General features: G+C 39.6%; 1 protein-coding gene across 1 annotated transcript in view; it reads left to right on the plus strand.

Annotated features, from left to right (window-relative positions):
- The first annotated feature begins 1,319 nt into the window (after positions 1 to 1,319).
- The window catches only part of LOC121184019 (frizzled-3-like), a 29,960-nt gene continuing 17,957 nt past the window's right edge, over positions 1,320 to 13,322 (plus strand). The window contains exons 1-2 of the mRNA XM_041041366.1: positions 1,320 to 1,365; positions 2,460 to 3,426. Of these exons, the coding sequence (XP_040897300.1) occupies positions 3,046 to 3,426 (381 nt within the window). The 5' untranslated portion in view covers positions 1,320 to 1,365; positions 2,460 to 3,045. The remainder of the gene's footprint in view (positions 1,366 to 2,459; positions 3,427 to 13,322) is intronic.

Raw genomic sequence — 13,322 nt, forward strand, 5'->3', positions numbered from 1 at the left:
ATTATAAAACCATTTATAACTAAAGTTGTACAAAATAGACATTATTAAAAATGCTTTGTCAAAATTGTTTGTACATGATTTATTCATCAACTAATTTTCAATATGATCAACCTTATTAGTAAGTTTTTGGTGAAACAGTGTAGATGTGTTAAAAAACCTGCTATACCACCATTTGTTTATTCATGTTTAAGATGATGATGATGATTTGTTAGGCATTCATAAAAAAATCTATAAATCATTTGCAGATGTTATTATGTCCCTTAATCTAAAGTGAAGACTATTCATTATTTACACATCTTTTAATGTGCCACCATTTGTTAATTCATATTTAACAGATGATTTGTCAGGTATTCACAAAAAATCCATAAATCATTTGCAGATGTTATTATGTCCCTTAATCTAAAGTGAAGATTATTCATTATTTACACATGTCTGTTTATAAATGATTTGTGGACCTTTTACTCACCTCTTATGAACAATCTGGCTTTAATAAATAACGCCACCAAACTTTGGGGAGCCACAGAGGCCACGCCCTTTAACTTAGAGAAAAGCTTTTAATAACTTTTGATGATCATGGTCTTGAGGTGAGGTCCACCAAATATGAAGTTGATCGGGCGAAATCCCTAGCACGAATTCGTCCGCATACCAATGGTGTAATTGTCCAAAATCGCCAACTTCCGACCACGATTGCGGACTTCCTGTTGGGTTGAGGTCATGGTGTCAAGAGACTTTTTGGTGCGTCTAGGTATGATGAACATGTGTACCAATTTTCGTGCACCTACGACAAACTAAGCTCAATGCGGGGCGGGGGGGTTGAAATACAATGTTTACAATAACCACAAAATATCAAATCCAAACCTGACAAGTGTTCAAAATTTCAGGAGTTTTTGAGTATGGGAAGAGGTCGAAAAATGCAGTTGTTTGGGAGGACTAATAATAATAATAATAATAATAATAATAATAATAATAATAATAATAATAAACATTAGGAAAACAACAGGGCCTTTGCACCACTCGGTGCTCGGGCCCTAATTAAAAGTATATCTGACTTTGGATCCATCCCGCCTTTATTAAAATGAAATACACAACGCGCGTATTTCCTGGAGCTCTAGCCAACAAATACCCATTATGCATCTATGGATACTGTCGTACATTTGTACATTCGGTATGTCCACAACAGCATGTAGTGTCCAGTGGGGCCAATTTGGTCGTGTCTGTGCGCGGCCACGCTGCATCCGCGTTCACGATGTGTCGGCTGCACGCTGCAGGGTACCAGCTGCAAACAGTGGAGCAACGAAGTGCTGCAGTGAACAGAGCCGGTGGAGCCGAGGAGCGCCCGAAACCGCTGTATATTCTTCGCACAAGGTAAAGCATGTGTAACTGTAATGTTAGTCTGGATATGGGCAATTTATTTAATTAATTATTGTCTGCAAGGCAGCCAGACTTCGACAATGAATCATGAGCACAAACAAGCGCGCTGCTGGGCTGAAGACACTGCGGTGACAAACACACACGGCTCCCAAGATTGATAGGCTCTCTCCGCTGTGATCCTGGCGTGTCACCGTCGTGTGTGGCTGTGCAGCGAAGACGCCTCTCTGAAGCCTACCTTTTGAAGGGTTGTGCTTACGAACAACCGGCCAGGTTCTTCTCCGTCGAGCAGGAGAGCGCTAACGTTAAGGGCTGTGACCTGTTACGGTAACAACATTAACCATCCACCGGCTAACGAGGTGGACAGCACAATTTAACGGTATCAGTTTATAATAACGTTAACGTTAGCTTACCAGCTATCAGTGTTATTGCAAGTTAGCCTGTGTCTAACGGTCGACTGAGAGCAGTTTGACGCAGGTGTAAATTAAAACTTAATGTGTGTAAGTGAACGTTCGCATTCGCCGTTTTACTTCAACAGTAACGTTATGTAAAACAGTAACCGTAACAGTAACGTTACGGTTACTGTTTTACTTCAACAGTAACGTTATATTATCCAAACCCTTTTCTGAAGTTTGCCGTGTAGTCAACCATAAAGACACCGAGTCGCAGAGTGTGAAACATCGCAGGGGAGCGCTACTGTTGCCCCGCCAACCTCACACAAACATGAGAGCGGGGGAGTGTCTGATCGTCCGCAGGTGTAGCGTCCACATCAACGGCTTCAAAAGCGTAGCAGTTGTCGGGGTTTGCTTTGAACATGTTTTCATCAATCTACCGCATAAACTGTGCATGACCCCGCTGACATAATAATGAATAGATAACCGGAGAGTCCTAGGCTATTGCTCTAAGGGGTTTTTGTAAGTATGCTTACAAACTGGTGTAGACTACATCAGATATTTTAATCCAGACTTGTATAGAGACAAAGGTGTGGCTGATCAAAGACCAAACCAGATCCAGTGCAACTTTACTCTAAGCAAGCCCACTCTGCTTGTTTGACCATTAGGCCTTTCTTCTTTGTGTTTTTGAACCTGCAGGACCTGCTTGATGAATCCACTCCAGTGTGGCAACGGAATGTGAAAGACAGTATTTTGTGTCTCACAGAGGAATCAGCAAAATCATTTGGAGGATAATGACATATTGTGGGCTCGAGCTCAGGTGAATCTTTGAAACAGCAAGAGAAAGAAGAGACAAAGACAGGGTGGAAGAAAGGAACTTACAGAAACCCAGTGGAGACATCCAGCAGACATCTGATGGTGGAGCTGCTATCTGAGGGACATGCTCTCAGTTTGGGGATGGAACAAGAAGAATCTGTCTTTGACTAAGGGAAGTGCCAGAGAGTGGAGAGAAACCATGTAATTTATTTTTTACATGAGAAATAATTCAAATAGTACATTTAAAGGCACATTGTGAGACACTGTACAAGAAAAGCAAATACTACAATGGCTTTTGATTTTGAAGATTGATACAAAGGGCAGATTCATGGTATTCCACCACATGTGCTATTCAGGGTACATTTCCAGAGTGTGCCTGCCTTTGGATTCCTTTCTTTATTTCCACCACTGACCCTGAAAATGGACTCAATTGCTTCTAACGTTAAGAAGCTTTAAAAACAATTCCTGCATGTCTTTGGTGATATCTAGTGGTTTTCTGGGTGATGAAAAATCCATCAGTCTGAGCCACTGTGCAGAAATGTCAGACATTAAGATGCAGGCACCTGCCAGAGGAGGATTTATGACATACTGGTTTTCAGAAACTACAACAGTCTACTGCAGACAGCGAGTTCCTGTCTGTTTTTCTTTCTTCCTTATCTCTATTTTCTTACTACTTTTCTCCCTGGTTACACCTGCTCTGTCCATTCATATGGAGTCCATAGAGAGCCACAGTGAGTTTAGCTGTGAGCCCATCAGACTGAGAATGTGCCAGGATCTGCCTTACAACACCACCTTTATGCCCAATCTACTGAATCACTATGACCAGCAGACAGCTGCGCTAGCCATGGAGGTAGGTTATTTGTTTCATTCAGGCAGTATATGCTGTGTGTGTGTGTTTGTGTGCAAGTATCACAGCACATGGGGAAATTGGATAGCTGTTGCTGTGAATGATTTTTAAACTGTATTGTGGTGAGTTTTAATTTTTTTTTTTGCAGAAATCAAACAATAAGTTACCATTTCCTACAAATGTACAGATGTCTTGGTGACAGGGTGCAGAAACTGAAGAAACTATGAAGCAGTAGCCTGCAGAGTTTCGCGCTGTAGTGCCATGCACCTGCTGAGAACAAAAGGACTTCACATACAGTGTAAAGAGACAGTGTCAGAGACTAGGGTAGCTCAGAAGTGATTGAGACATCCTCTGAAATGGAAAATATCTCAGCAAATGTAAAAACAATTATTGTTGGCTAAGGTAAAAAAATATATAAATTGCACTCGTGTTAATATAGCCTGAAAAAAGCCACCTTAGGCAAATTAGTGATTCTAATTTACTTAATCAAAGCAGTGTTGTGATTTCAGTATTAATGATTCTAATCAAATCACTGTCTGATTATTTATGTCCTCTGTAAATATAGCACTATACAAGCTATCAACCAGCAAATCACCCACGCCCTTTATCCTCGGAGTACACAGGAAATATTTGCATATAAACAATTGAGAGGCCTTGTTTTGCGCTGCTTTTGTAAAACGCCACCATAAAGCCTCATTTGCAGTGAAGTGACTTTTAAACAGGCGTGGAATATCAAAGCATTAACAGGAGCAGGGAAACACATGAGAAAGGGTGATAGTCAATCTAGCCTCCTCATATTACAGCTCCATCTTCTCACTGCATGTTACTGTTCCATGTGGACACAGATGAATGTGTATGCACTCGCTCAGTCACTCACGACCTTTCTTGAATGCTAATAGTAGCTGACAGACAGAAGGTGCTCTCTGAATCTATGTCTATGTGACTGATACATCCACATCATTGGTTTTAAGCAACGCAGTGGTTGAAAATACTGTGTTACACTCTGAGTGCAATAGTAGACACGCACTGTCATCTGTATCATGTTACCCCTCTTTCCTACTCCTTTGTTACTCCCTTGAGAGGGAGAAATAGCACAGAGCAAGGTGTTGCTCAATAACTAGACTGTAATTGGCTGTTTACAGCAAGTATTTGTCAGTACTGTATGTGGGACTTGGAGACGTTTGGGTGTGTTACTTTTACCAAACTACTGTAGGACTACTTAGTCATTTCCTAACTGTAAAAGAAGATAATTTATTCCAAACAAGCAATAAACACAAAGACAAAATCCTTACAGGCAAGGCCCAGCCTGTTTTAGAGTGAAAGTCAGGTTGACTTCATACTTTGTCACATTTCTGTGTCTTCATCCATCCAAATATCTGCAGATATCTGCCCCACTACACATGCAGATTGGCTTAGTTTTAGCCATGTTTTGGCTACCATACAACTGTGGTTTGCAATTTGAAGAACACGGAAGGATAACAAATATCAGTTGAATTAAATCTGCCTCCAGCTGTTCATAGTTGGCATATTAAATTACCCATGCTGAAAAGCAGATGAATTTGGACAAGGCCTGTGTTGGCTGTGCACTAGGCGTGTTTAATCTTGAGGGAGTTTTATTTTTAGTTAATGTTTAGTTAATATATTCCCATGTCAAAACCAGATGAATGTCAGCCAAAAGATCAAGCCACAATTTGCTGTGCTGTTATCTGAATATTTAATCACAGGAAGCGATTTCTGACATTTTCTATTTGCAAAATATGATGCAGTGCAGGAGACTGTTAGGATCACTGATGTCAGACCCTCCTTTTTCTCCCTTCAGAAAATAGCAAAATGAAGCAAGATGATATTTTGGATCGACAGCATGTTGACACTCTTTTAGATTCACTCAGCACATTAAGAACCATGCAAATGTTCAAATCAAGTCCATTCCCCAGTGTCATGTCAGAACACGCTGTGTCAGGGATCGTAAGAAGCATTTGTTGTTGAACTTGATTTGACCCAGATGAAGAAGGAGCCAAGTAACTGACACCCTCAGTCCCTCTAGTCATGGAAGAGACAGCTTTCTGAAGATGGTTGTGTAGCAACATGAGCCTTGTTAGTGTGCCTGCTCTGGTCTGCTTTGACCAGGCATGGTAGTCCTGGTGGGAACCCTGGAGGAAATTTAATAATATCTCTCACGGGACACAAGCTGCATAATACCAACTTGTGTGCTTGTGTGTGTACACAGATATATACATGGATGTACATTAATTTATGTGCAGGTATGACAGTGCTCAACTGAATCTAACTGGCTGGAAATAATGTTGTTACACGTGTATGTTTTCTGCATTTTGTTTGTTAGTACTTTAGTAATTAAACAACATCTATGAGGTTATTGTAGTATTGTCAAATATAAATCATATAGAATACATTTAGACACATGCATTTAATGGTGTCTTTGGTTTTGCACTCTTTACCTTTAGACAGGAAGCTAATATTGCTGCCTTATGTTGTACTAAAAAATCAACAGTGAAATGTGCAATTCAAATGATGTCCAATGGAGAACACAATTTCCAGTTAATTCTGCAGTTTGTGTATCTCACAGTCATGACAACTGTTTTTCCATTCTGAGAAAATCCCCACTGGTTTGATAAAATTATTTTGTCTTTTATTGTTACAGCAATATCAGTTGAACCCTGACAAAGTAGTACCTATGCTCTAGAGCAGTTGTGCAGCAGTTCAACATGTGGACTGTCAACAAAATAATCTGTATGAAACTGAGATTTTGGCGCTCAGTGCTCAGATGTGTTTAACAGGAGTTGGTTCCTGATGAACCATTTTGTCAAAGTCCGTCCACCTCCAGTGTTGTGTTTGGTTAGTGTCACAACATGATAGCTTAAGCCTTGCTTAGTCCTTGCCAGTTCTGGTTTCAAAGATGCCCTACAGTAAAGAATGGCTTTTGTTTAAGTATAGACTTTTTTTTTGTTGTTGTTTTTTTACCATGTGACAGCTGAGATGAGTGATTCAGAAACATAATTTTGTGTGTCTGTTCAGGAGTTTTACTTGCTGTAACAAAATGTAAAAAAAAAAAAAAAAACTGCTGCTGCCAAATCAGCGTGAAGTATTTCAGATGCCTTAATGAAACTGGAGCCATTGTCAGCAGCTGCTCTAGTCACTTTTTGGGTCATATCACATGATGAATGTTTGCTCTGCCTCAGTGGCAAAGTTTGCATGTCTATGCTTCTTGCAAAGCAGATTGATCATTCTAGTGAGCTGTCATGTTACTTATGTTTTTGTTGTGAGTTGTCCTCCAGTCATGGGTTGAGACTTATTCAAGCCCAGGACTGAAAACATTTTTGAACCATGCACTATTTTGAAAACTGTGGAGACGTGCCCCCTCAGTCGTGCCAGAGTCATGATATTGAAAATATTGCCTGTTCTTCTTCCTTTTAGACATCAAGCTAAGCCAAAAATTGATTCTCTCCTCAAGTGTCTGTAGATGATTAATGTACTAGGCCACATTTGTTCAGCATTTGAATGACAGACTTTGAGGTACAGAGCAGTATTTTTCACGTGTGTAATTGCTCTGCCAGGCTAACTGCTAACTGTACATTAATATTTCCTGTATGTGTGGGTGGTGTGTGTGAGTGACAGGAGAGGTTAACGGTGCCAGCTGTCATCTCTCACTACTGCTAACTAGCTGCTAATCTCTCTCTCAGTTCCACAATAAAGACATTGATTCCCACAGACCAACCGCCGCCCCATCTGCCACAGCAGTCAATTAAACCTGAGTGAAGAGGGTGAGGGAGACTGAAACATAAGAGGGGGAAGTGGCAGACAAGGGAAATGGCTTTCGAATAGGAGAGTGTTTAAATGGCGAAATTATTTATTTGAAGATATGTGTTTACAAGTGTGTGTGTGTGTGTGTGTGTGTGTGTGTGTGTGTGTGTGTGTGTGCGTGCGTGCGTGCGTGTGTGTGTGCGCGCGTGCATGCGTGCTTGCATGTTTGCATGCTTTTGTGTCTGCATGCCATTTAGGAATATGGCCTCTACTGTCCATCTGCCAGAATGTTATGGTTCCCAGAGGATGTGCTATGGGTCTGTGACATTATCTGAGGTATGCATGCTAGACACAAAAATGACAGCTTATTTGTGCTTAGATAACGTTGTGCAGTTACACTCAAAGAAAGATGGCAGGAAAGAGGAAATGCCCCTTCAAACAAAACTCAAGACAGTTATGAAAAGAATAGCTCATCATATCCATTATAGTTCTTCTTTGTTAAATATATAAATAAATTAATAGGCACGCATCATGCGAGTGTTGTGTGCCTGAGGTCTCCGGAGCCCAGATGTCTGCTTGGCCCGGGACTTTCCCCTTGAGTTATTGGGTAGATATTTGTCTCTCTGCACTGGAGTTTTATTGTGGTGTAATTTAGGTGAGACAGAGGGCATTCTCTGCCATTAACAGTCTAAGATATTCAAGTGATTGCTCCTGACTGAATGAGGGTAAATACATTTTATTAAATCATTCAAATGAAGAAGACAAAAATAACAAAACTTAGAGGGATTTGGGTTTACGGTCTTGCAAATCTGTCAAAACCTAGATTAAATTTCTTAATTTTCCAGTTTGCGTTTGTTGCATGGAAACATTCCCATTCTCTGATATAATTTTCTCTTACTGACTAAAATAATACAAAAGCTCTGCTGTAGTTTGTAATGGTTAAAGAAATCTACACAACAGAAGGGTATTCTGTGCTTTTGTTAGGTGAGACAGAGGACATTCTCTGCAATTAACAGTCTAAGATATTCAAGTGATTGCTCCTGACTGGATGAGGTGAAATACATTGTATTAAATCATTCAAATGAAGAAGACGAAAATAACAAAACTAGAGGGCCTTGGGTTTATGTTCTTGCAAATCTGTCAAAACCCTAAATTAAATTTCTTAATTTTCCAGTTAGTGTTTGTTGCATAGAAACATTCCCATTCTCTGACATGTTTTCTCTTACGGAATTCAACTCTGGTAACTCAACTAGATGCTGTAGTTTCTAATGGTTAAAGAAATCTACACAACATAAGGGTATTCTGTGCTTTCATTATACCTCACTGAGTTTTTCTAGACAATTCCGACACAATCGTCATTTGGATCCTTGAGTGAAAGAGATTCGACAGCCCCTGGTCTAATGGTCTGTTTAGAGAAAGACTTGTTTGGGCTACAATAGAGCACTCTGTTTGTAAAGCACATAGACAGCAACCCTAGCTCTGCATGAATGAATCTAGAGCTGTCAGTCTCTATTTACACACACACACCACAAAATTAAGTTATTGGAGAAATCAAGTTTAGGCAGGAAATCTGTGAGTGCATTTACATGCACTGCAATAAACTGATTATTATAAAATTCTAATTTACATTCAGCTGATCAGTAATTACATTTCTTATCTACTGACACACCTTTTTAAAGCAGTGCTGACAGTTTAAGTATATTTATGATATAAGACTCTGCAGCCCGAGGAAGTTTTTTTTTTCTTTTGCTAATGCAACATTCAGACTGTCAGAACAGGCTTTATAATAAAGAGGTCGACCAGATTTTCCTTACTGTGTGCATGTGTCTGAAATTTACAGTCTCCTGTTCATCTATGGAAACAAGCTTATTTAGACTTACTTATTTTAGTGTCAGTTTTGAATTAACAAGAGTCACATGGGTTACATGTAGTTGTGTTTTCTTTCAATCTACCACACTGCTGTCTCAGAAACTCAGTTTCATGTATACATGGCCAAGAAATGAGGCTTCTCCATCTGAAAGACATATTCACTGCGCTTCTCTTAATCCCTACCTCAAGTAATGGAACCGGGGTGTTCTTTACATACATTTAAGAAATCGAGTTACTGCAGAAAGCTGGCAGTAACCTCAATACCTAAGTGCATGTAAACACAGTCAGGCATTCTCCCTTCATCTAGCAGGGTTCTGGTTACATGCACAAGTAGCCATCTGACAGTAATGTGATGCTAATATGGTAAATTAGAGCAATATGATGCCCCACTGAATGATTAAAGGTTGACAGCAAATTTTCAGAACTGAAATGGTGCTTTCTCTCTTTGGGTTTTTCACTTATAACAGGTTATTGGTGGGGGGAAAAAGCTCATAAACTCCCTTTTAAAAATGTCAAAAAGTAGTAGGAATTGTCATTGCAGGGAGCTTGTCATTTAATTACAATCTCTTAGAATTGCCTTTCAAGGCTTGCATAATAATGATTAATGTTTGAGTGTGCTCTTATAAACATATACTGTATGGCTACAGTCATGTGACCTGTTATAGATCTCAAGCTATTGTTCAAAAAACAACAATGTAATGGAATATGATGAACTGACATTATGAACTTACATAATTAATTACTATGAAAAGACACTTAAGAGCCTCTTTTTTGTCCCACAAGACCAATGAATTGGCTGAGATTTTTAAAAATGTAATACTTCTCATTTATAAGCCCACATTATATAGTGCATTATAGTGCCCATTTTCTTTGTGTGTTTTTCTTCATGGAAAATGTTACCACTGAACTTCATTTTATTATGTTACTGAGAAAATTTAAGATAATGTAGTTTTGCTGGTATTTCTGAGTTGAAGAGGTATACAGATTAAACTGTGGGTGTCACTAAAAGAGAGGGAGAGAGAGAAAAAGTGTTAAAAGAAGGAAATGTGTGGGGCAGCAGAGCAGAAAGAGAATGTCAGAGACTAAACAGAAGGAAGTACTGACAGAGTGACAGGTTGTGTAAAGTCTTTAGACCCTACTGTCTCCGGTGTTTGTGTTTCTCTCAGCATGAGGTCCTGTCCTTCAAAATAAGACTGTTCTGTATAAGAAGGGCCACCCTGAGGCCACCAGGTCCCCACAACAGAGACCGTGTGTGTGTGCCAAATTTTGAGAGTTCGGCGCTTGTTGTGCTTAAGTGTGCTCTGTTTTGTTTTTCTCTTTGTGTGTCTGAATACGAAAGACAGAATTAGGTTTTATAGAAGTGTGTTTTTGTGAATGTGTGGTTGTGTGTGTCCGTGTGTGTGTGTTTTCATGGTGCTCAGTGCATTTGAAGAGGCTTACCCTATTCTCTCTGGTAGAGACAGACAGGTCCTCATTCAGTTTAAAAGTTCCTGTTTTTTTAGCTGAACTCTTGATTATCCTGCTTATTCTGACAGAGTCTATTGAGGCTGCCAGCCCAAATGAAGCAATCATTTATTTATGCACAGAACAAAGGCACTGCCTGGTGCTGTTTTTTGGCAGACTGTTCCCATCAGCAGAGCGACCACCACTGCTTATCCAGCCTCATGGTGTTCAGTAGAGAGATTTGAGAAAAGATTGGAGCGATTTTTTCATTGCTCAACTACTGCTCTGTGGCCCTCTATAAATATAGTAATACTGGTTTCCATGTAGGCCACTTGAATTCCCTAACTTAATAACATGCGTAGTGCCTTCGGACAATATACAGCTGAATGCGTTGTCATAATGCCTCAAATGTAACTGCATCAGATAATCAAAAACAAAACAGTACAGTAATACCTGCGTTCTGCCATTTACTCCTTTTTCAATTTGTTCATCACCTCTACAATATTTTCAATATAGGACTAGGACTGAAAGTACTTATATTGAGAAAATGGAACCAGTGCATGTATACTGTTTTTGAGTGACAAATAACTTAAACAGGTAATCATAATTGTTGGTGGTACTGTCGATCAAGAGACTGATTAATTGGCTTATCACTTCAGTTTGTATTAGCTTGCCAACAATTAATATCTCTGTTCATCCACCTGCCCTCCCATCCTGATTATCAGTGATGCATTGAGGATGGTGGAGGTCTATAAATGTAGAACTACATATAGAATAATATGTTTATGGTGCTAAGGTTACATAAACAACCTTAGCACCATGCTCTTTACCTAAGCCTCACTCCCTACCAACAGTTTAAAACTGGCCCATCAATTTAGAACTGCAGTCAAACATGTAAACCATAGGTGTGGATCATATAGATTCTATGAATTCTGTACTATGATCTTTTCATCCATTGGTATAGAGCCATGCAGTGTTAGACTCTGATACACATAACACAACACATAAATATAGGTTATCCATGTCTTATGGTCTTAATCTGAACTCATGACCCAGCCTGGGAACTGCGTGTATGTGTGTGCGTCTGGTGAGAGTGGGAGATGTTTAACCCTCACTGCTAAGCCCAACTTCACACTAACATACACACAAACACACTAACACACACATCATTGATCCCCTTCTCACGCAAAGCCACTCAACACAAGGCAGCTCTAACATTTTCAACATACTGCAGGTCAGGACCAGCATCAGCATTAAGAGCTGTATGGCAACTAATTGTGCACTTATCGAACCACATGCAACTCTCAACTCTCCCAAAATAGTTCCCATATAAATGCATATAGTCACATGGATTTTTAAACACTTATAATCAGTGTCAGTAGTTTGAGGATTCAGACCTCTCATTTTGCAGACATATTTAATTTTGGTTTTAGAAAATAAGGTTGCTTGTAGCGCTGCATCTAGAATAACTGCCACCCTCTATTGTCTGCAACTAGTTGAATTTTGCTTTATGTGCACATTTTTAAAAGCTGAACCATGTCAAAACTATGGATGGAGCAATATTTTAAATAACGATTTCTCCATTGCTTTGTAAAATAAAAGAGTAAGTTCACCAGTTCACAGGCAGTAAGTTGGTCTGCTGCTTGTGTGTATCTATTTCTGATCCAGTACATCTCTTTCTCTGCACTGCCCCAACCCTGGCATCCCACTCACTGTGTGACTCACCCAATTAATGTCTGTCACCCTCCTATCTCCTCTGCAACTTCAAGAATCTGTTAGTGATTAATGCACATTTGAACATCTGAACACGGACTGTCTCTTGATCACTGATGCATCCACATGGCTGTGCTTTTTATGTTCTCATTATTATTGATTATTAATTTTATTAACTGAGGAAGAATAGTATGAATAAACCCAGTGGCTAAGAAGCAGTATAAATTGCTCTTTCCTCCAGAGTAATGGTTTTAATTTGTAGAAACAGGACATACAATATACACTAAACAGGCAGTATATTAATGGATGAGACTGCCAAACTTGTTCAACATATGCAATTACAAAACTGATGTTTTATTTGGTTCACTAATTTTCTAGATAATTGTGAATTAAGTGCAATAATTAAGTTATTAGTCATTAGTCACTGGGCAATTTCTTACTTCAGCTTATGAATAAATTTGTATAAGGTTCTTATGCTTTGCAAACTGATTCATTAAAAGAATATATTGATAAAATAATATATACTTTAAAATTTATTGCACCAGGTGGCAGAATATGAATTCTTGATTCCTCAAGTGCTAGAAGTCGTGGGTTTTCTTCTGACTGTAACAGAGCGTATGTGTCAGTGTTAAGCAGATGGATATGCACAGGTGGCTTGCATGGTGTTAGGACATGTGTGGGTGCTATCTGATTCAGCTCCATTGTCACATTCTTGGCTCGCCATCTACATCTCTATCATTTCATTTGACCCTCTCTCCTACGCCTCTCAGTTTCTTTTATTCTCACTTTCACACTTTCTCTCTGTGCTCCTTGTGCGATCTTGTTTGCTATACTCTTTGGATGGTTTCTCCCTTTAAAGGAGTCCTACCTCATTGTGTGTGTGTGCGTGCGTGTCTGCACACATGCATGTTATGAGACATAGTCCAGTGAGAGCCTCCACATCACCTGTTGCCATGGTAGTTAAATAGGCAGAGAAGGAAAGGGAGGAATGGAGGGAGACAGACAGACAGGCAGGGGAGGGAGGGGAGGAAAATTGGATGATGAGTGTGTGCTCTGGACTAAACCAAGGAGAGGAGGAGGAGGGAAAGGACTGCTAATACAAGGGAAAGAGAGGA

The sequence above is a fragment of the Toxotes jaculatrix genome, chromosome 1 (assembly GCF_017976425.1).
Source record: "Toxotes jaculatrix isolate fToxJac2 chromosome 1, fToxJac2.pri, whole genome shotgun sequence".
Taxonomy (NCBI): Eukaryota; Metazoa; Chordata; class Actinopteri; family Toxotidae; genus Toxotes; species Toxotes jaculatrix.